At 54.1% G+C, this 21,497-nt stretch overlaps 1 protein-coding gene across 1 annotated transcript in view; it reads left to right on the top strand.

Annotated features, from left to right (window-relative positions):
- The window catches only part of CRISPLD2 (cysteine rich secretory protein LCCL domain containing 2), a 69,673-nt gene that overhangs the window by 7,706 nt on the left and 40,470 nt on the right, over positions 1-21,497 (top strand). The window contains exons 2-6 of the mRNA XM_040253967.1: positions 8,757-9,070; positions 11,741-11,859; positions 13,650-13,782; positions 14,210-14,325; positions 17,634-17,734. Of these exons, the coding sequence (XP_040109901.1) occupies positions 8,831-9,070; positions 11,741-11,859; positions 13,650-13,782; positions 14,210-14,325; positions 17,634-17,734 (709 nt within the window). The 5' untranslated portion in view covers positions 8,757-8,830. The remainder of the gene's footprint in view (positions 1-8,756; positions 9,071-11,740; positions 11,860-13,649; positions 13,783-14,209; positions 14,326-17,633; positions 17,735-21,497) is intronic.

Here is a 21,497-nt window from a genome sequence, read left to right as displayed (position 1 = left end):
CAACAGTCCTCCCTGGTCTTTCCCTAATTCTGTCGAGAAGGGTTTATGGAAAACTGGCTCCCATGGAGGAGGGAGATCCCTGCCCTCGGTGTGTCTGGTACTTACCCAGCCGCTCTTCCCAGCCCTGGGATCTGCCCGAGACAGGCTGGGGTGTCCCGCCCCCGTCCTCCCAGCCGCCACTTCATTCCTGGAATTTCTGGGTGGTTTGTGGGTCTGACTTTGCTCTGCCTTTGGCCTCGCTCACATTCTGAGTTCTCCTTTGTGCTCCTGAGGGAGCTTGGAGCCCTGATACCCCTGCCTTTGGGGCTAGCTGTGGGGGCTTCTGCTGACATGGGGGTGCAAGTCAGAACTGCCCTGATATTTTGGAGGGCAAGGCAGGCAGGGAGTCAGAGCATGGCAGGCTCCTTGCCGTTGTCTGCAGGCATTCTGCATGACTGAGAGCAAGTTGCTCGTCTGCGTTGAGCCTTAGTTTCCTCAACTGTAAAATAGGGATCTTAGTCATAGTGACCCCAACAGTCTGAAGAGAGGGTAAAAGACAAGATTCTGGGAGTAGAGGACCCAGAACAAGGTCAGCCACTTTGTCCTCATTCATCATGTGTTGGCTGGGTGATTGGTGAGAAATGTTTGTTGAGCAGTTAATACACCCCGAAGTTTCAGCTTGAGTAAGACCCAGTCGGCCAGTGCCGTGCTGGAGCTGGCTCATACCGGCTTGTGGGAGCCGATGGTTAAGTTTCCGGAAAAGTTGTGGGCCAGTTCAATACCACCAACATTTTTTTTTTTAATTGAAGTATAGTTGATGTCCAGTGTTGTGTATGTCTCAGGTGTACAATATAGTGATTCAGTGTACATGTGTGTGTGTCTATATATATGTGTGTGTGTGTGTGTGTGTTTGCATGTGTGCGCCCAATTACTCAGTCATGTCCTACTCTTTACAATCCCTTGGACTGCAGCCCGCCAGGCTCCTCTGTCCATGAGATTCTCCAGGTAAGAATACTGGAGTGGGTTGCCATGCCCTCCTCCAGGAGTTCTTCCCCACCCAGGGATCTGTCTCCTGGGTCTGTGGCATTGGCAGGTGGATTCTTTACCACTGTGCCACCTAGGAAGCCCTACATATACATATTTTCAGGTTTTTGCTCTTATAGTTTATTACAAAATACTGGGTATAGTTCCCTGTACATGCAACCACCATTATATGTTATATAAACTTACAATGAAATAAATCTTATTTAAAATAAAAGTAGTAGCTAGTCAAAACCTATTGCACCCTAATCTTTTACCCTGCCTCACCGTTCTCTCTGTTCTTGGGGCGGTCGCTGTCTACTCCATGTGTGTGGTGGAAAAGTTGCCTCACAGTGTGTTATCGTGGGACTCTTTCCAGAAACTCCACACTCAGTGACCCTACATCAATGGCTTGAAATTGCCGTGGTGGGGATATTTACACCAAGGGAATGGGTAGACACTACAGATTAGGGTGAGTATTTCAAGGTTTTCCAAATGTCCGTTATTAAACATTTGCCAGTCTAGCACTGGTTCCAGCCCCTCGAGAAGCGCCAAGTCTAGCTGGCAAGGCAGCCAGTGTGAGCAGACTTGAGGCATGCTGCTGGCTCCTTGACACCCAGGGCTCAGCTGAGCCCTGGAAGGAGACCCAGCCTCAGGGCAGCAATGGCCACTGGGCCGGATAACTGTCACTGTGAATCCAGTTCCTGGCCAGCTGATCATATTCGTGCCGCAGACCCTGTCTGTGACATCTCGAGTCATCACTTCCCCAGGAAGCTGAGAGAAGGTGGCTAAGGCCCCAGGCATGTAGGGAACTGAAGCATATTTCAGATTTAAGAGAGGCTTTTTTTTTTTAAATCATCCCCACCAGCATTAGACATCTAATAGTTTTAAAAATTTGATTTGTCTCAAAGCAGAGGCTTTGAAATAAGAGAGAATAGCCTTTTTCACTTCATTCACCATTATTAATCCCAGTCTTCCTCAAATCTCTCCAAACAATGGGTCTGTGGAGCATTTAGCATCATTATTATCCTCATAGCCAATACGATTAGCCATTAACCATGCAATGAACCCTGTAATGTTGTGACCCTGTAATGTTCCTTTTCCTCATCCCTTGATCCCAGCCTGCCTCCTCCCCTCACAGACAGATCAGTCTCTGCTCCACAGGAAGACTCAGTGGAGGAGTCAAAGGGTCACCACTTCTGGAAACCTTCGGGAGCTGAATCATGCCTGCAGACCTGTCGATCTTGTTCACTGACGAAGATGCCAGCGGTGTTCTATAAATATTTACAAAGTGAATGTACAGATCTCCTCGTTCTGACGAGGTCAGACTTTGGCGATTTAGCGGTGAACAAGGCGGACAGGTCTGGGGCCATGATTCAGCTGCGACCCCAAAGTTGAGTCCTAACCCACGGGCAGGAATTCATCTGCTGGGCCCCGGTGGGGGCGTGGCAGGTCGGGGTCACAGGCTGAGCCGCGGGAACAGCGTGTGCAGGAGCAGAGAGCTTGGCACAGCCTCAGGGCTGCCGGCTGGCGGGTCCCACGAAGATTCATCTTTCTGGCAGACTTTCCTAAACACAGGCGAAGGCAGCCTGGGCGGAGTGACGCCTCCAGGTTCATCCACATTCTCTTTCTTCATTTTGCTCCTGAGAGTTGAGTTGAGTGTCAGGAGACCCCGAGGTGGATTGAGGGCACGTGGGGCTGTGGGTGCCCTTGACGTCCACAGACTCTTAGGCGGGGCGGAGGGTGATGGCAGAGCTTTGTGGCAGCAGCCAAGTGTACAAAGCCCTCCACGCTTCCAGGAAGTGGGATCTCAAGTCTTGGTTCCACCTCAATCCAGCCCCGGACCTCACTAATACCATGGAAGATCACCAGGCTCAGTTTTGTTTTCCAGAAAACGGAGTGGAAAACAGCCAGAGTCCAAATGTATCCCGCAAGTTGGGGCGATGCTGCAGGAATCCGACCTCAGATCGAGTGGCTGTAGACCGAGGGGTTTGAAAACTTTGTTGGTGTCTCCCCGCCCCTGCGCCCCACCCCTGGTGCCCTTATCTTGTTTGTGGTCTCTCAGGCTGGGAGTTTCAACTGCCATCAAGGAGACCTCTCCGAGACTGCATTTCTGTCAACTGCGGCATTCACTCCGGTATTTGATGCTGTTGGTAGCAGGCCAGGGACAGAGAGTGGAGAGGGCTTCTCTGGAAACGAAGCCTGCATTTGGCCACCCTGGGAGAAGTGGGAGGGGGGGGCAAAAGAGCCAATGAGTGTTGGCCTCCATCTCCAGGCCCCAAAGGGAGCTCGGGTAACCCGCTTGCCTGAAGTGTGAGCCCCTCGGGGATGTCAGGAGGGCTGGAGGGTTGCAGAGAGAGTCAGAGCGGGCGTCATGTTTGAGTCAGAGGCAGATGGAGGCTGGGTGGGTGCTAGGCTCGGTGACGGGGCATGTCGTGGTGCAATGTCACCATGACGTAAACGTTTCACTCCCCTGGGGATGACACATGGGTACCTTCTTCTCGACAGAGTCACTGGCTGACCTGGAGTGGGGGTGGGGCCTGTCTCCACTGAGCCCAGCCATCTGCCCAGGAAGCAGAGAAGGGCGGGGAGGGTCACAGTGTGAGCTGGGTCGTTTGCGGGGGCCCTGCCCTGTGTGGGTGGTGATGGGAAATCCCCAAGGAAGCTCACCCCGGGGAAGGCGTGTGGCATTGAGGAGGGGGCTCAGAGGCCAGATGGAGCTGCGTTCCAGCCCCAGGTTTTCTGCTTGCAGTTGTGTGACCTTGGGTGTGTTCCCAAAGACCCCAGGGGCCTTAGTCTCCTCATCTGTCCAATGTGAGCAGTAGAACCCAAACCCCCAGATCATCAGGAGGGTGGAGTGAGAAATGCAGCCGTGGGCATGCAGTGGGCCTCCCTCCAGGTAAGCCCCCACTGGCCTCCCTGGTAGGAGCCTGTACGTGTCACTGGAAAGCCCCAGGTGGCAGTGTGTGGGTCTCCGTTGGAAAACTTTAAAAACAGTGTATTTTATTGAAGTATAGTTGGTTTACAATGTTGTGTTTATTTCTGTTGCACAGCAAAGCAGCTCAGTTATGCATCTGCTGCTGCTGCGTCGCTTGAGCCGTGTCCGACTCTGTGCGACCCCACGGACGGCAGCCCACCAGGCTCCGCCGTCCCTGGGATTCTCCAGGCAAGAGTACTGGAGTGCGCTGCCATTATATATATTCTTCTTTGTATGCTTTTCCATTCTGGTGTATCACAGGATGTTGAGTAGAGTTCCCTGTGCTCTGCAGTAGGACCTTGTAGTTTATCCATCCCGTGGATAGTAGCTTGTTTCTGCTAACCCCAGCCTCCTGCTCCGTCCCTCCCCCACACCGATCCCCCTCGGCAACCACAAGTCTGCTGTCTGTCTGTGAGGCAGTTTCTTTTAAATTACAGATGGAAAGGGGGCTGAAGTGCTTTGTTCTTAAGTTCTGATCGAGCTGTTTGGGCAGCAGAAGTTGAATAGTCTGCCCAAACCAGGGGGCTGGCAGGGCCTGGCGAAGTCGCCTCGGCCAATGGCCTTGTGCTGAGACATAGCACCAGTCGCCTCCACCCAGGTTCCAGCCATGATCTCAGTCTCGGCCGCCCAATTTGCCTCTCTGTTGCCCCGTCACCCCCTTCCATACACCCACCAGCGGGATGTTTAGAACCTAATTCTCATTTATTATCTGATGCTTGTATTAATACTAGTCTGCTAGGGCTGCCAGGACCAAGCACCCCAGACCAAGCAGTTCAAACAACAGAAGTTCTTTCTTTCACCCTCATGGAGGCCGAAAGTCCAAGATCAAGGTGCCGGCAGGGCTGGTTTCTTTTAGGCATTGCTCTTCAGCGTGTCGACGGCGGTCCCCTCCCTGTATCTCACACGCTCATCCCTCTGTGTGTGTCTGTGTCCAATCCATCCTTCTCACAAGGACACCAGCCATACTGGAGCAGGACCCACTCGTATGGTCTCATTTTAACTTAACCACCTCTTCTAAGGCCCTGTATCCAAATCCAGCCGTGGTCTGAGGAGCTGGGGTTGGGACTCTGGTGACAGAATTTGCAGAAGGCATAGCTCAGTCCATGATTCTGTGTTTCCCTCTGTGTGCCAGCCCTGTGCTGTGATCTGGAATAAAGTTGTGGGACACCAGGCCTGTTACTGCTACAGTTCTGCTTGAATCTTCCATGTTCTCCTTGGCCCAGACTTAGAACCCATCAGGATCCAAGCATTGCCCCCTCCCCAGCATGGCTCCCCCAGCCCCCAAGCCTGACCCTCCCTGCCCCCGCCCCAAGCTGCAGGCACACCAGGCCACTTTCAGACCCAGCAGTGCCACCCGACATGATGCTATGAATGGCCCGGCCCAAGACAAGTCGGCATGTCTGTGCCAGCGACTGTCTCGAGGTGGAGAAGCCACTTGGGGAAACGCCTCTTTTCACTTGTGTTTCTCCCCAGGGGAAGGTTTGACTAAACCCCGCGGTTCTCCCAACTTTGAAGCTCCACCTGAGCCTTCACCAGCTCTCTCCTGAACCTTGGAGGGAAGGCCCCGTCTGTGGGCCATGGGCCATGTGAGGCCACTGAATGTTCAGAGTGAAGGCGGCTCTCCAAGTCTTCTGGAATAAGGTCGCCCTTGTTCAGGAGAACATGCCAGGAGGGTGCACTTGAACCAGCAGTGGTTTCATTGTCTTTCATGCTTTGGCATTTTGCTTTCTTCTACTCATTAATATTTTTAAAAACTTTGAAGTAGACAAGTCCAGAGGATAGAGGGCACTCACCAGTGAGGTCTGGCCCCCAAGGACGCCCTGCTCTGGTTACCACATCACAGTTCCAGCTAACTCACCTGGTTCACCTTGCATGAACAGAGCTTACACTTTGCCACATGTTCTTGAGATTTTAAAGCAGAAACAATATATTAAAGATAAAGATGAGTCCCCTCATATTCTCATTCCCAGTTCAATTTCCCTCCTAGAGTGAACCACCAACATGAACTGGTTTCACTGTAGAAACATGTGCATGCACACCATATGATATATGTACAAACACATATAATACATATGTGTAATATAAACATACATACACATGCATGTCCATCTATAACATCCACAAACTTGTCCAAATATGGTTTATATGCCTTAAAATGTACATAAATAGTACCATTAGCGTCATATTCTACAACTTTCTTGGCCCAACCTTGGATTAGAGCTTTGTTGCTGCTGACAATCCCAGAACTCCAGGTCTTTCTTTTACCTGCTTTATACTATTCCACCCACGCTGACCCACACCTATTTTACCCCTCCCTCTACTGAGAGTTATTTGAATTGTGCCCACTGGTGATTTAAACCAAACCCAGGTTTTGGTCCAGTTGAGTCATGTGAACAATTCCTGTTTCAAGCCTTTGGGGGTGCCCTGCCCCTCAGGATGCTGAAGCGCAGAGTAAAGCAAATTGGATGTTTCTGTGACGACCGAGAGGTCGTTTTGTGATGTCAGTCTTGCTCCCGCTTTGTCCCAAATCTTAACCCAGCGTCAGTACTTTTTGGCATCCTTTTCAGCCTGGCCTCTGCAGCTGGGAAATGGTCATATATGGTGGTGTGACTAAGCGGGGAGGTGGCAGGGGCCCTGGGAGCGTCTGCATTACTGGCTTGATTCCCACGGGGCGAGTGAGCACACAGAAGCCCTCCCGTGGTCCCTGCAGCTCTGCCCCAGAGGGAACTCCTCGGCCAAGAGGCCATGGAGCCGGGCCTCCGCCTGGATGTCGGCTGCTTTTATCTGAAGCATAAGCCTGGTCAGGACCCTGGAGAGTTTCCAGGGATGGAGATGGGAACTGCCATGTTCCCATCGCTCCAGGCTCTGAACTCAGCCTCTCGGGTGCCCAGGGCAAGCCCCAGAGGATCCCCGCCTTCCACTGCCATCTTGCAGCCCCAGTCCAACGCAACCAACGAAACCCTGGCTGTTGCTCACATGGGAGGTGACAGAGGGGCCTCCTGGGGTTCTGGGTGGGCCAGCCTCCAGGCTGCCTCCCTCCCTGCTCAGCCAGTGGTCTCTGGAGCCCTCCTTTCAGCTCTCTGTGCTGTCTTCAGCCAGGCCTATCCCACTGGTCAGGGCTTGGGGGCTTCCCTGCCCGTCTCCCAGCCTAACTGGGAGCCCCTTGAGGCCAGGGACATGCCTTGTTGTCCTCTTCTCCCAGTGTGCAGCACAAAATAGGTGCCTATAAAGGTCACTGGGTAACTGACCGACTCTCCCTGGGGGTGAAACAGAGGCGAGAGGGCGAACGAACAAGGGTGAACGACAAGCCCTGTCTTGTCTTCTTGGACCAGACAACAAGCCATCAGGAGGACCACACTTCGTGACCTGTAGTGTGACCCCCTGGCCCCCCAGGGTGAGAGGAACCAGGGCAGCATGCTGGAAAACCCCAGGCTCTCAGGGACATCACACCTGGGTTTTAGTCTTACCAGTAAGCAGCCTTGGGAACAACTCTCTGAGCCTCAGCCTCTCCATCTGTAAAGTGGTCGCAAGGGCACACTGACCTCCTGGGTTGTCGTGAGGGCTGGAGATGACATGGATGAGGCGACTGGCCCCCGCAGAGGCTCAGGAAGGGCTCTGGGAAGGAACACAGGCACAGCGGAAACTCAACCTAATAAATTATCTTCAGGCTGGGGAATTTTAGAATTAGTAAGTGTGTTCCAAGACTAAGACAGCTTTTCCTAAGATGCCTGCCAAGGAAGAAAGGTTAGTGAGAGGCGGTGTTTGGGAAAAGGGCCCAGAGCCCAAAGGCAAGGATGGATCATGAAGATCCTTGATGGGTCATAAAATGACAGCGTCGGGCACTGTGGATCTCAGAGCGGGTGAATCCCAACTGATGTGACCATGAGGCGTGCACCACAGCCCCTGGCCCGGCACGTGTCAAGAGCTAGGGTTCCAGAAACACTCCTTGGGAAGCACAGCCCCAAGAGGGGCTGGGAGGTCCGGAAGTCCCAGCCACCATCTTCCATCCCTTCCTTGGCCCTGCATTCACTCAGCAGCCAAGAGGGTCACACCCAGCAGTGCCCGTAACGGGCCCACTGTCAGACAGAAGCTGGCCGAGGGAGGCTGCACGCTGGACTGTTTGGGGGAGTTGCCAGGCAGGGACAGGGTGAGAGTGGGGTACACAGGTACCCCTGGGAGGCCCTGTCTCTTTCTCTGAGGATCAAGTTAGCAGAGCATGTGGCTGGGCCCTGGGAGGCTGTGTCGTAGGGTGTGATGGTTACACACCCCATGGAAGGGCCGTGACAGGAGCAGCCTGTGCAGGGATGGGTCTGGGGGTGCCTGCCGGCCAGGTTGGGAACTGAGTCTCACTTCACAGGGACTGGGAAGTTTGCTACCCTTGTTGGTTCACAGCGCATCCTTTGCTGACATGAAATGGCTTTAGCAAGCAGTCTCTTTTGGGGGCAGGAGATGGAGTTTAATTCAGGCCATAGACTCACCGGAGCCCTGAATGAGTCCAGATGCTGACTCAGAGTGAGGAAAAGGAGGCGCCACGAGCAGCTGAGTCTGGGAGAGACCGAGCCAGGATGTCCATGTGGCATCGGGCCGCTTGCCGTGCTGGAGGCTGTTGGCTTGAATCCCAGCTCCACCACTTCCTGCCTGCCAGACCTTGCTGGTGTAGCTTCTGTGAGCCTCAGTCTCCACATCTGCACAGTGGGGAGAGAGGGGTGCCCGGTCCACTCTCTGCCGTGGCGAGTTTGGCACTGACCGACTTCTCCGGCCACCCTCTGCTTCCTTTCAGAGTACAAGAGCGCCCAGCTGTCTCAGGCACCCAGGCCACCCATCACTCCCTGCCCTCACTGCCAGTGTGGAGCCATGAGCTGTGTCCTGACCGGCGTCGTGCCCTTGGGGCTGATGCTGCTGCTCTGCGGAGCCCAAGGCTTTTTCCTGCCCAATGTTACACACTTAGAGAAGCTGCTCAGCAAGTACCAGCAGGACCAGCCCCACTCGCGGGCGCGGAGGGCCATCTCCAGGGTGGACCGGGAAGAGATCCTCATGCTTCACAACAAGCTGCGGGGCCAGGTGTCGCCGCCCGCCTCCAACATGGAGTACATGGTGAGCGCCGGGCCCGGGGCAGGCCTGGCGTGGGGGCTCGGGGCGGGGGCCGGTGAGGGTCACAGGCTGGGCTCTGGCCTCGGGGTCTCCTTAGCTGGGCTGGGCCTCGACGCTCACTTGGCAGTTGGCGGCACGCCTGTCACACGCCCAGCACAGACTCTCAGCCCTGGGGCTGTGCTGGTACCGTGGCCTCCGAGCAGCCTGGTCTCCACCCCACTCTTCAGGTGCTCCGTCTGTCCACACAGTGAGGGGCAGCTGAGTCTGTGAGCAGTGGGGCGTTCTGCTGGGAGGAGGAGGCCGAGAAGGGACACTGGAAGGTCCCCTGTACCTCAAGCCCCCGCACTGAGGAACAGAAGGAACAACCAGCTGCAGGTGCCCGTCCCCAGCTCCACCCTCACTCACGTGTCTCCATGTCTGGTTTTCTCGGCCCCATGACGTGGGGGTCCCCCCAGCATTACAGACTGGCCCAGGATCACACAGCTGGCAGAGGCAGAGGTGGATTCCGACCTGGGTCCAGCTGAGTCCAGGACCCATGCTCTCGTTCACCTGTCCATGCTCAGTCTGAACTCTACCCCACCCTGCTGCCCCTCTAGGTACCTGGGGCTCTTTCTCTGGCTGTTTCCATCCTCCCTGCCCATGGTGTTCTCACCGTGATTAGCGGGGCAGCCTCAGCCCTGGAGGGGGACTCACCTCCCATCTTGCCCTCTGAATCCTGGTATCGCGTTGTAATTCCTCAATCTTTACTCTTCCAGCCTTTCTCCTGGCAGGAGCCTCAAGGGCCCTCTGTGCTTCTTGCCTGGCACCCGAGGCCTCCTGTCAGGAGGCCTGGTCTGTCTGGTTAGCTTGTTTCCCTTCCTCCTCTGCGGCCAGAGAGGTCTCGGGGTGCTGTGTGTACAGCCCCCCTCTGCACCCTGTCACTCCCGTATCCAGCTCCATGCAGCCCAGGCCCTGGCCTTCTCCTTCCTCTGGACTCAGCTGCCACTCTCTGTGTTGATCATGCTCTGACCTCGGTCACCCTCATGGTCGGGCACCTGCCTGTGTGGCTGTGGGCCCCTAGGCATTGCTGTGCCCGATGAGGTGGCCTGTCACCAGGGATGAGTGGATGCCGCCTGGGCAGAGCCTGAGCAAGGCTGTCCCCTGGGGACTCCTTATGAAACCATTTCTTTTTTTTTCCCTCAAGAAAATAGTCCAGGGGTTTGTTCTGAAGGGGCTGTGCTAATTTTAGGAGGCAGAGTGGGCACCCTTTCAAAATGTTAATGCGCAGGGCAGCCATACAGAGCTCTTTAGGGTTAAAGATGGAGAGAATCAGGGTAGGTTTCTTTTTAGGCTCCCCCTGCCCCCTGCCAGGATCCTCGCCTGCCAACGTCCATCCACCCAACAACAGGTGGCACTGATTGGAGAGAGTGTCTCAGATCCATGACTTCCTGCTCAGCCCCGCTTCCTGGGGCTTTGAGCCACAGCCCTCTGAAACAGGCTCATCCCAAGAGGTGGACTATAAAACCCCACAGAGTTAAGACAACCTTGCCCCTGGATGTTGAGGAGTGTAGTTATCTTGGCCAGAAGGAGACGCAGGACCAGAGCTTGGGGCAAGGGGTGGCTCCATGCTGGGGCCCTATGGTTGGTGAACCAGTCTCCTGGAACGTCCCAGGGCCCTCCCTGTACAGGCTGTCAGTGAGCTCCTACTATGTGCGGGGCTGGGCCTCCTGCCTGCCAGGAGACTCTGGGAGGGGGCGAGGAGCCGCTGGCTCATAGCGTGAGGGCGCTGGGCATCAGTTTCTCGAAAGAGAGAAGTAGTCTCCCTCACCTGGTTCACCGGTTTCTCTTCCGGGGAGTTATATATGCACCCTGTCCTGGCTGGGAGGGGAGCAGGTGGCAGATTCTTTGTCCCAGACCCTGCCTCAGGGTGGGCTTTGCCGGAGGGGAGCAGGACTGGGTGAGTTAAAGGCATTTCTTGCTACTTAGAAAAAAAAAATCTATATATATATGTATGTGTATGTATGTATGTATATATAGAGAGGGTTATATATAGGCTTCCCAGGTGGCACTGGTGGTAAAGAACCTGCCTGCCAATGCAGGAGATATAAGAGATGTGAGTTTGATCCCTGGGTCAGGAAGATCTCCCGGAGGAGGACATGGCAACCCATTCCATTATTCTTGCCTGGAGAATCCCCATGGACAGAGGAGCCTGGCAGGCTACAGCCCACAGGGTCACAAAGAGTTGGACATGACTGAAGCGATTTAGCATGTGTGTGTATAAAGAAATATATATGTGTATATATATAATGGTAAAATATACATAATATAAAACTTACCATTTCAGCCATTTTAAAATGCACTGTTCAGTGGCATTAGGTACATGATCACCATATATCTCCAGGTTATTCATCCTCCCATTTCACAGATGTGGAGGCTGAGGCTGAGAGGAGGGACTTGCCAGGGTTCCCAACAAGTTACAGGATGAGCAGGAGCTCTGAGCATCCAGGCTCCTCCAGGTTCTTTGCTGAGAAGCGACTGTTGAGATGCTCTCGGAGTCCTTGAGTCCAGTGTCGCGGAAGCTGAGCCTGGTCCTTAGGGTCGTCCTGGGGCCCGAGCTGGGGGCGTCTGTGCAGTTTGAGTTCTTCCACACGCTCCTGACCCTACCTCCTGGTGCCTGTTTCTCGTCCCCTGCAGACCTGGGATGAAGAGCTGGAGAAGTCGGCGACGGCCTGGGCCCAGGAGTGCATCTGGGAGCATGGGCCCACCAGCCTGCTGGTGTCCATCGGGCAGAACCTGGCCGTGCACTGGGGCAGGTGAGAGCCGCCGTGGCCCCTACTTGTGACCTGGGGTCTCACTCACACTGCTGGACCTCTGAGCATCTGTTAAATGTCACCCACTGACCTTTGCCCAGGTCAGCTGGGCCGGTTTCCTTAGAGGAAGTGGGGAAGATGTCTTCCGACAGACAGATTGAGACTCGCTGACCATGTGCAAGGCACACAAGTTCTCTGAGTAGGGGCCCAGGAATCGCTAGGGTTCCAGAGTCTGCTTCATTTTGCCCCATTCATTGAAAAATTGATATGGACTGGACAGAGCCCCTGAAAACACAGGGCAGGGTTTGCTGGCCTTCAGACCTACCATATCCAGTTTCTGAGCTCAGATTTTAATGGGACCCCAAGCCCTTGCACTCTCCTTTAGCCAGGGTTGTTCTGGGCAGGACCTGGGCAAGGGGTCATCACCGGGCTAGAGGCTTGACTTCGTGGAGGCATAGCAACCCGGTGTTGTTTTCTGCTTTTTATCCAGTCAGTCTTATGACAGCATCGCCAGAAAATGTCTAAGAGGAACCCAACCCATGGATCCGCTGACCTGGTCAGCTCTTTCTGTGTTTCTGGGCTCCTGGGCTGCATCTGGCCGACATATTTTCGCATAGTTGTAACCGTGGCCAGGACAGCTATTGATTTTTTTTTTCCTTCTCATATGACATCAAACAGTTTTCTAGTACATACTTGTCATGGTTATCACATTTTAAAGGCTGCCTGTGAGCCCTCAGGTTGACAGACCAGAATTTAGCCATTCCATCCTCGTAGCTGGGTTTTGTTTTTTTCTTTTTCCCTTTTGGCTCATTTGAATGATTTCATTAGGAAAACTCCAAGGAGTAGGATTGATGAGTCCATGGCACAGAGGCTGTTCCCTTTCTGGATCAATATTGCTGACTCACCTTCCAGAGGAGCCCCTCGTCTGAAAGCCCCTCAGCAGCTGAATGCTTTCTTTCTAAAACCGGCCCAGCCTGGCAGCAAGCTTGTGGGGCATGGATAGATGGGGTGGTGGGTACCCTGTGTCCCTGGAGCCCTGTCACTGTCTGTGTGTCCTTCTCCGAGCTGGCCCCAAGCAGAGAGGTGCTTTCCCTGGCCAGGGCACTGACCGCCACCATTACCTGAGTCCTGACAGTGATCATTAGAGGACTGCTGGCTGCCCTGCTCCCCACGGTGCCCTCAGAAGTGCCCAGTTCCCCCGCAACTGTTCTGCTTATTGAAACCACTTTGTCCACACTTGCTGGTGACAGGAACTGGGGCTTGCATCTGGCTTATTTTCTCTCCCAGTGCCAGCCTGGGGCTGAAGAGAGGGCCAGCGGCCACCAACAAGAGGTGGGGAGGGTCTTCTAAGTGCTGGGGGCGAGGGAGGGCTCAGGTGATAGGATCCCAAATGGGAGCTTGGAGCAAGGTTTTCGCCCCCTTCGGTTTTTTCTTATGCAGTAGTCTGTGAAATATGGGATTCAGGGGCTGCATATATTTCCCCAAATGTATATAAAAAATACATAATTAATAGTATAAAAAAGGATTCATTGGGGCCAGATACAGGTTTCCCATACACACAGGTGGTGTCTGGGTCACCCAGGCATACTCCTGGACTCTGAAGGAGGCCAGTTCATGTTTTACGCATTTCTAACAGGTGCCAGGTGGAATGTGGTGCTGTTGGCCTGAGGAGCGCCCGCCACCCCCCTGCCTCCAGCTCCACCGTGGGTGGTAGTGCTGCCAGAAGGGGTCTCTGTTGTTGTGCATGTGGTGGCCAGAACTGCACCAGCTGATCTGTCCCTCTGTCCCTGCAGGCATCGCTCTCCTGGCTCCCATGTGCAGTCCTGGTACGATGAGGTGAAGGACTACACCTACCCCTACCCCCATGAATGCAACCCTTGGTGTCCGGAGAGGTGCTCTGGGCTCATGTGCACCCACTACACCCAGGTAAGGCTAGAAGATCAGGCATGGCCTCAGCCTGGCACCCCCCAGCATTCTGGGGCTCTCCCCCAATCAGAGAACTTCTGTTCTATCATTGCCTTAATTTTTTCCCTTTAACTCAGTCCTACTCAAAGTATAACTGGTGGGTTGAGCTGTTTGTGGCTGGTTCACAAATATGGGAGCTGAGAATAAGCACTAGAAACTTCCGGGGCAGTTTTACATGGCTGGGGCGTTTTCTTTATTTTGTTTTGTTCACTTTTCTGTTTTTGATTTAAACAAATGTCTGGATCTTTCATGGGCTAAGGGAAGAATTTGGGCCTTCACCCCTTTGCCACACACCCGTTTACTGTGGGCACCTGATGGATTCAGGCCAGATTACGTCACCCTGGTCATTTTCCCCTTGAACTTTGATGTATGGATGTCATCTTTTCAGATAGTTTGGGCCACAACCAACAAGATTGGCTGTGCTGTGAACACCTGCCAGAGGATGAATGTCTGGGGAGATGTTTGGGAAAATGCGGTCTACCTCGTCTGCAATTATTCTCCAAAGTAAGAACAAGTGACATGGTTTTATGGGTTGGAGTGTGTTTGCTTGCCGTGGAAGACCCAGCTAGAACTGGCTTAAGTGGTAAAGTCTCTTCATTACTTCACATTCAGAGATTAGTGTGTCCAGGTTAGCTTAGTAGCTCAGCAGCGTCAGTGTGAACTTTCTGTCTTCTTGCAGTACTGTCCTCTCCTCATGGTCTTAAGAAGGCTGCAAAACATCAGGCACCAAGTCTTCCCAAACAGAAGGGAAGCGAATGGCAGAAAAGAGTTCTCTCCTTTGGCTTTGCTCTTCCCTGGCCCACTTTCTCCTTAAGTCATTTGCCAGAACCGGACTGCTCGTGGACAAGGGGGAACAAGACTACCTCAGTTGGCTTTGACCAATGAACTTGTCCCAGTTGGCTTGGCAAATCGTCCTCTGGGACTACTTGAATAAGTCAGAAGCAGGAATAGCTGTTGGCTGGGCAACTAGTGGAGTCCACCACAAAGATTCTTTTTCTCTGAAAATATGCAGCAAAGAGCACTCTAGTAAATAGGTATTTTGCTGCTTTATATTTCCCCTCCCAGAAGGGACCTCACCAAACCTTGTGGTCACAGTCCCTCTTCGTCTTTACAGCATCCTGATGTCATCAGTGTGTCACTTACCCCTTTACTCATTCGCCTCTGCTGCTCATGAGACAACTATGTGCTGATTCTCGGAGAACAGCTCACCCAGTTTACAGCCTGTGGTTTGCGCACTGGCCATGGGGCTGGCCACCATCCTAACACTGGGCCCTGCATGCAGGGGCCCTTAAGGCATATTTTCTCAGTGACTGCATGAAGCAGGAATGACCTCATTTACTGGGTTGGGTCAGGAGTGGCCGTGAGAAGGTGGGATGTAGAGGGAATCGCTGAGGTTGGGAGGAAAATAGAAACTCTCCATAAACCATCCGGCACGCTAGTGGTAGCAGTGTCTCCACAGCCACAGGGATGAGGTTAGGGATTGTGTCATCAATGGGAGGGACCAAGCCCCATGGAAGGGCAGTAAGCTGGTCAGAACTCCTGGAAGAGTGGCAGGTGGGGAGTGAGGAATCATTCAATTTAACTGTGTATTTAAAAAACCCCAAACACTAGAAGATCCTACTAGAAATACCACTTCCCCCTTATTTAGCTCCTATCCCTTTCTTAAAAAATTAATATCCTATGTATAGTAAAATACACTAATCCTGAAAGTACAGCTGGTCAATTTTCACGTGTATAAACATGTATTAGCACAGGCTGCTGTAACAAAGTGGCTTCAGCGCAGATTTCCCTCTCACAGCCCTGGAGGCCAGACGTCCAGGTCAGGGTCCAGCAGGGCTGGTTTCTGGTGAGGATTCTCTTCCCAGCTCACAGACGCCCACCTTCTCCCCATGTCTCCACATGGTGTTTCCTCAGTGTGTGCAGGGGGTGGAGGAGAGAGGTGGAGGGGAAGTTGGCTCCCTATGTCTCTTCCTGTAAGGACACTAATCCTATCGGATCAGGGTCCCCACCCTTGTGACCTCGTTTAACCTCAGTCACCTCCTCTGAGGCCTCATCTCCAAATGCGGCTACCCTTGGGGTTAGGGTTTTAACATATGAGTTGGGGGGTGTGCACATACGTTCAGCCCATGCATCATGTATATATAACATAGCACCCAGGTTGGAAGACGGGCTCCCAGGACACCTGGCACCCAGCCCACATCCACAACGGCTAACTCTGAGAGTTACTGCTCCAGTCCTGTGGGAGGCATGGTTTGTCACTGAGGAAACGTGGAGCCTACATATTCTGGCAAACTCAGCTCAGGGAGGGGAAGAGCCCATCTGGGCCCAAATGGTCTGAAGAACCTATTGAGCCCCATCCAGTGACAGGGCAGGTGCTGGGGCACCCAGGGTCCACCTGGTGATGGTCCATTTGTGGGGGTTAACCTGAATTTGTGGCCCTCCGTGAGTCCCAGCCAGCCTGCACGTGAGGCAGATGTGCTCAACAAAGCAGTGTCTGCAGCCTGCTGGGGAATGTTATTTTGCCCTCTCTGGGTGCAGAATAGGACAGCCCCTGCCCACCATCCCTAGCCGGACACCCGTGTGGCCCTGGGTGGTTCCATTCCGCTATTTTGTGCTGACCAGGAGCAAATAGTATGTTTTCTGCAGGTTTGTCCCTTGGCCAGCACTAATGGGACCCCTCCCTCCCTGGCCACCCTGGACAGCCGTCAGACTGTCACCCCATGAGGCTGCTGACTTAGCAAGCACTCAGAGAATGTGTCGCCATCACCAGAGGCCAGCCCCGACGTGAGGCGTACACACAGCCACCTCCTTCATCTCACGACCAGCCCCCGAGGTTACCCTGCACAGAGAAGGGGGCAGAGGTTCTGGTTGGCAGGGCCAGGTCTAGCCCCGGAGCCTGCTCCTCATGGCTCGGCCACCCTTGGCCCAAGAGTGGGGCCCTGCATCTATTTCCTGAGAGGATAGCTAGTTGAGTGGGGCAACCATGAAGGAAGCTCCTAGAACAGATCACAAAGACCGGCCCCTGGTCACTCACTGCTCCAGCCTGTGCTGCCAAAGGCACCATGAGAAGGGCCTTGGAGTCCTGCTCACTACCCGCTCGCTACCCAGGCCCTGGAGAATTCCCACCAAGCAGCCTTTGGTTTTCCTGCTCTGGGAGCTTAGAGGGAGGCAGATAGGCACCTATGATGCCCAGAGGGACCTTGGTTCCAGCCCCGCGAGCAGAGTATGGTCAAAGCTCTGAACCCCACAGGCTGAGGTCAAATCCCAGCCCTCACACTCACTCGCTGTGTGACATTGGGCAAGTCACTTAACATCTCTGAGCCTCTTTCCTCTACTGATAAAGGATTGAACTCTAGCATGTCCTTCCTAGGGTGCTGGAAGGATGGAGTAAGCAGGTGGGTATGCAGTGAGAAGCCAGTAACCTTGAGGTCCTCCCTGGAACAGGCTGCCCATCACTCATTTGAGAAATGGCTTAAATGGGAGGGTCCCAGCAGTTTCCCGGCGCGTTGGTGTCGGGGCTGGGGGAGGAGGCGGTGCCGCCGGCTTTCAGAGTTGGGCGAGGGAGCAGCATGGGTAGGTGGGGGCCACAGGACAAAGGATGAGAAGGAGAAGGACACTTCATGGCTCCTGGCTATATTATTCTGTAATTCTCTAGACACTGTGCACAGAGGGGCTCAGGGCAAGCGCCTGTCCCCCTCATACCTTCCTTCCTCCCCGCCCATGTCAGGGCCCCAGGAGGGTCTAGAACAGAAAGAGGGGTCCCCAGGCTCTGGAATGGCAGCCCTGTGATGGTGTTTCTGGTCTGTCCTCAGGGGCAACTGGATTGGAGAAGCCCCCTACAGAACCGGCCAGCCTTGCTCTGAGTGCCCGGCCAAGTATGGCGGTGGCTGCAAGAACAACCTCTGTTACCAAGGTAGGAATCCACTTCAGAGCCCTTGGAAGCAGGCTTCCGCTCCCATCCCTGAGTCATAGAGCTGCCAATGTGAAACGGGGACGTTGGACAGCTAGGGGGAGAAGTTGGTCCCTTCCACCCTTGGCCTCTGCTCCCCTCCTCCATCTCCAGACTCCAGCCCATGCTCCCCTCCTCCCCTCCTCATCTCCAGACTTGGGGTTGAGCCCTAGCTCCCCCTGGGACATCCCCCAGTGGGCGTCTCCCATGGGCGGCACTGACCAGAGGCATCCTGCCCTCTTGGTGCTCAGACTTTGGTATAAAACAGACAACAAATGAGGAATTTAAAGCAGCCGTGTGATAGATGGTCCAGACCAGCTGTGGGCTGGGTGGGCTGTCGGAGCCCCTCCTGCTCGCCCTTGTCCCCACCAGCGCCCCCACCAACCCATGTGTGCGGCTCACCAGGCCCTTACTCGTCATAAACATCTAAGTTCCCCTCCCTGCTCAGCTCAGGCCCAGCTAGAGCTTTCAGGCCATGTATTTTCCTGCGACGCCAGCATTTGTTTATTGCCGTTTCCATTTATCCCGCTCCTGTAAATAATGCACATTTTTCATGCCTGAAGTGCTCCTCACATTTTGGACTATTTCCTCCAACTCCATCCCAGCTGAGGTGCTGACCACGTGTCTGCGGTTGAGGTGTGTTTTTTTCACATGGCTGCATCAACAGGTCCTGTGACAGCTGAGAGGGGCCTTTCAGGAGGGTTGGCACGGGCAGGAGGCAGCGGCCCTTCCCTGCCGGGGGTTCGTGGGGTCAGCCCAGTGGGCTCCAGGGTGAAGAGAGGAGTTCCAGCCCTCTTGCGCTGCAGCGGGGCGGTGGCAGCGGGGCGTCCTCTGAGGGGAGAAGCAAGGGTCTGATGGTTCGGTCAGTGAGGCCCAGTCCATGTGGTCCCCTGGGTCATGACTTACATGCAGGGAGCTGAGTCTCCGGGGGAAGGAGGGGCTCAACCCAGAGTCCAGACATGAGACTTCCGGCTCTGGATCTTGGTGATCTGAGGCTCTTTGCTCAAATCCCTCGGTCTCTCTGCCCAGCAGCAAAATGGGCCTGGTGACTCTGTCCGTGACGCATCTCAGGCTCAGATGAGAGAGTCAGTGCATTTAGTGTGAACATCCTGAGTGCCTGCTGTGTGCCAGGGTGTTGCCAGGTGATGGGGTGGGGTGGCTGTGGGGACCAGTCCCGGCCCTGCCCCGGGGAACCTGACATCCAGCGGGGCCGTCGCCCCTTTCAGGGCATGATACAGGTGCCTCGGCGCTGTAGCATGCGCCTCCGCCATGGGCCGGGTCAGGGAGGGCCTCCTGTGCAGGCAGCTGTTGAGGAAGACAGCCTGGTGATGAAGGAAGGGAAGGGCACACCCCGCAGGGAGCTGCTGTGCCGTGGCGCAGCACACAGGTCCTGGCAGTGCCCGCCGCATGGTAGGGGGCTACAAGTGTTTGTTAGGCGGAGTTCCTCCTGCTCCCCCTCTCCACTGTCTTCGAGACAGGGTCCCCGCGCCCATCCTTAGTGAAATATTTCCACGCAGTCCCACTCTGATACCTGGATTCCTGGGACAAGTGTGGCTTTTAGAGTACACCTGCTTGAGGGCTATCAACCCTGCATGTTCCAGCAGGGGGACCCTGGCAGGTCACTTCATCAATCTGAGCCTCAGTCTTCCTGTGTGAGCATGGGGTGACGTGTCAGCCCCTGGGGGTAATAGGAGGGCTGAAAAGGCAGGCCTACACTTGAGGCATGTCAGGCTCCAGGTCCCCATTCAGGCGGGTCCTTGTGGCTGCTATCTGGTTGCCCAGAGAGACAAGTCCCCTCTCAGATCCTGAGGGCTGGTTAGGGGACTGTGAGGGAGGGCAGACCCCTGGGGGCACCCCCTCAGGTCTCCCGTTGGGGGACTCCATGTGTGCACGAGGCAGGCAGTTGCGGTGTAGGGTGGGCAGAGGGGCCAGGTATGCCAGGCAAACTGCTTGCCTTCTCTGAGCCTCAGTTTCCCCATCTGTAAGAGTAATGCCATCATCTCCTGCAGATGGTTTGCTGGGAGGATGCGATAGGAATGTATGAGTTACTAGGACAGCAGCCTGCACATAGTCAGCACTTTATGGACCCAGCCCATTACTTTCTTGGAGAAGCAGGCGGGGAGGTATGACCTCACTCGTCACCTGGCATGGAGTTCTTCACCTTAGGGGTTACTGGGGTCCCCATCCATCTCAGGATCCTGGCACATGCCTTCTTTTCTTGGAAAACACAATTGTGGTGTCACACCTCCTCTAGGAAGACTTCCCTGATTTCACAGCCAAGCCACTCACTTGCCTCCATGCTCTCACTGCACCCAGACTCTCCATGAACTTGAATCACCTGTAGTTACAACCACTGGTTCACGCCAGGGCCTCCAGGGGCACCTAGCAGGTGTGTTCTGCATGTTGTCTGAATAAATATACCCCCAAAGTCCACAGAGGGTCCTTGTCAGAGAACAAATGTACAGGAAGACAGCCTAGATGCAGGTTAACCCACCCAATGAAGCCTCCTGGACTTGCTTCTTTATTTTTGGTGGAAAATACCCAACTTCACTTGGCGGGCATCCTGATTTCCTTAGCTAACCATGCAGAAAGTCTCCTCTAAAGCGGCTTATCTGCATAAGCTACTTAATAAGTGTTTATTGAGGTGCCTGGCAAAGCCTTGACCTCTTAATGGAGATGGAGCAGGGATAAGGATAGACCATAAGAGGTGTTCCTACCCCTCCAGCCTGTCCCTGTGTGGCGATGAAGGGTGTGGAATTCAGGGAAAGGAGTTTGACTCTCAGCTGTGTGAGCTTGGGCAGGTCACATAGCCTCTGCAAGCCTCAGTTTTCCCATCTGTGAAATGGGGCTGTTCACGTCTCCCAGGGCAATGAGAGGATGACACGAGAACTTGACATTAGCTATGAGCTTTGTCCACACTTACAGAACCAGATGGAGTCTGCAGAATGACGTAGAAATGCTCAGTGCCCCGGGACCCCTGGTCCGGAGCTGGACGGTGCACAGGGTAACCTTGGCGTGAACTTGGGCATGGAATTTCCCCAGGCCTGTGCTGGTCCACTCAGGGGATCTTAATTAGGATGTGCTCAAATACAGCCCATCCTCTGGGTAAGCATTCCACTTTTCATGTGTGTGTCTGAGGGTGAGGACTGTCTGCCCATTTTCTTAAATAGTGAGCCCTCAAATGCTTTAGGCTGCTCTACCCAACTATATTCGGCTAAATAAAGCCGCAATTATGAGGTATAAAAATCCTAAAGGCCAGCTTATTCCAGAGACAGCTCTGGCTTTCAGTGAAGGGCAAGCCTGAATAGCCACATTGACGGGAAGACAGACCAGAGACCACTGCTGGGTTCCAAGTGCTGTTTGCAAACCCAGCGTCTTCGTAAAGATTTTGCCTATAGAGTTTAGCTACAGATGATGTTTTCCGCATTCCCCTTCCTGAATATCTTTAAACTTTGCTGAGACTATTTTTTTCCTCTCCAAAGAGTTCAAAGACAGAATTCATTGCAGGGGTTGGGGGGTGGATTCGACGGTCCTTCATGCAGCCAATTTTGTTGAGCAACTGCTGTGTGCTGGAGCTCGTTGTAGAGTAGGGTGTGAAGCAGGCTGGCTGCTGCCTCAGGGAGTTTTCAGCTGGTTGGGGAGGCAGGTGGTGGTGAGCATGTCATCCAGGAGCCAGACATGAAGGCCCACGAGCTCTGGTAATGAATTTGGAACTCAGGATTGATGT

The sequence above is a fragment of the Oryx dammah genome, unplaced genomic scaffold, assembly GCF_014754425.2.
Source record: "Oryx dammah isolate SB20612 unplaced genomic scaffold, SCBI_Odam_1.1 HiC_scaffold_13, whole genome shotgun sequence".
Taxonomy (NCBI): domain Eukaryota; kingdom Metazoa; phylum Chordata; class Mammalia; order Artiodactyla; family Bovidae; genus Oryx; species Oryx dammah.
This window is presented reverse-complemented; position numbering and strand designations above follow the sequence as displayed.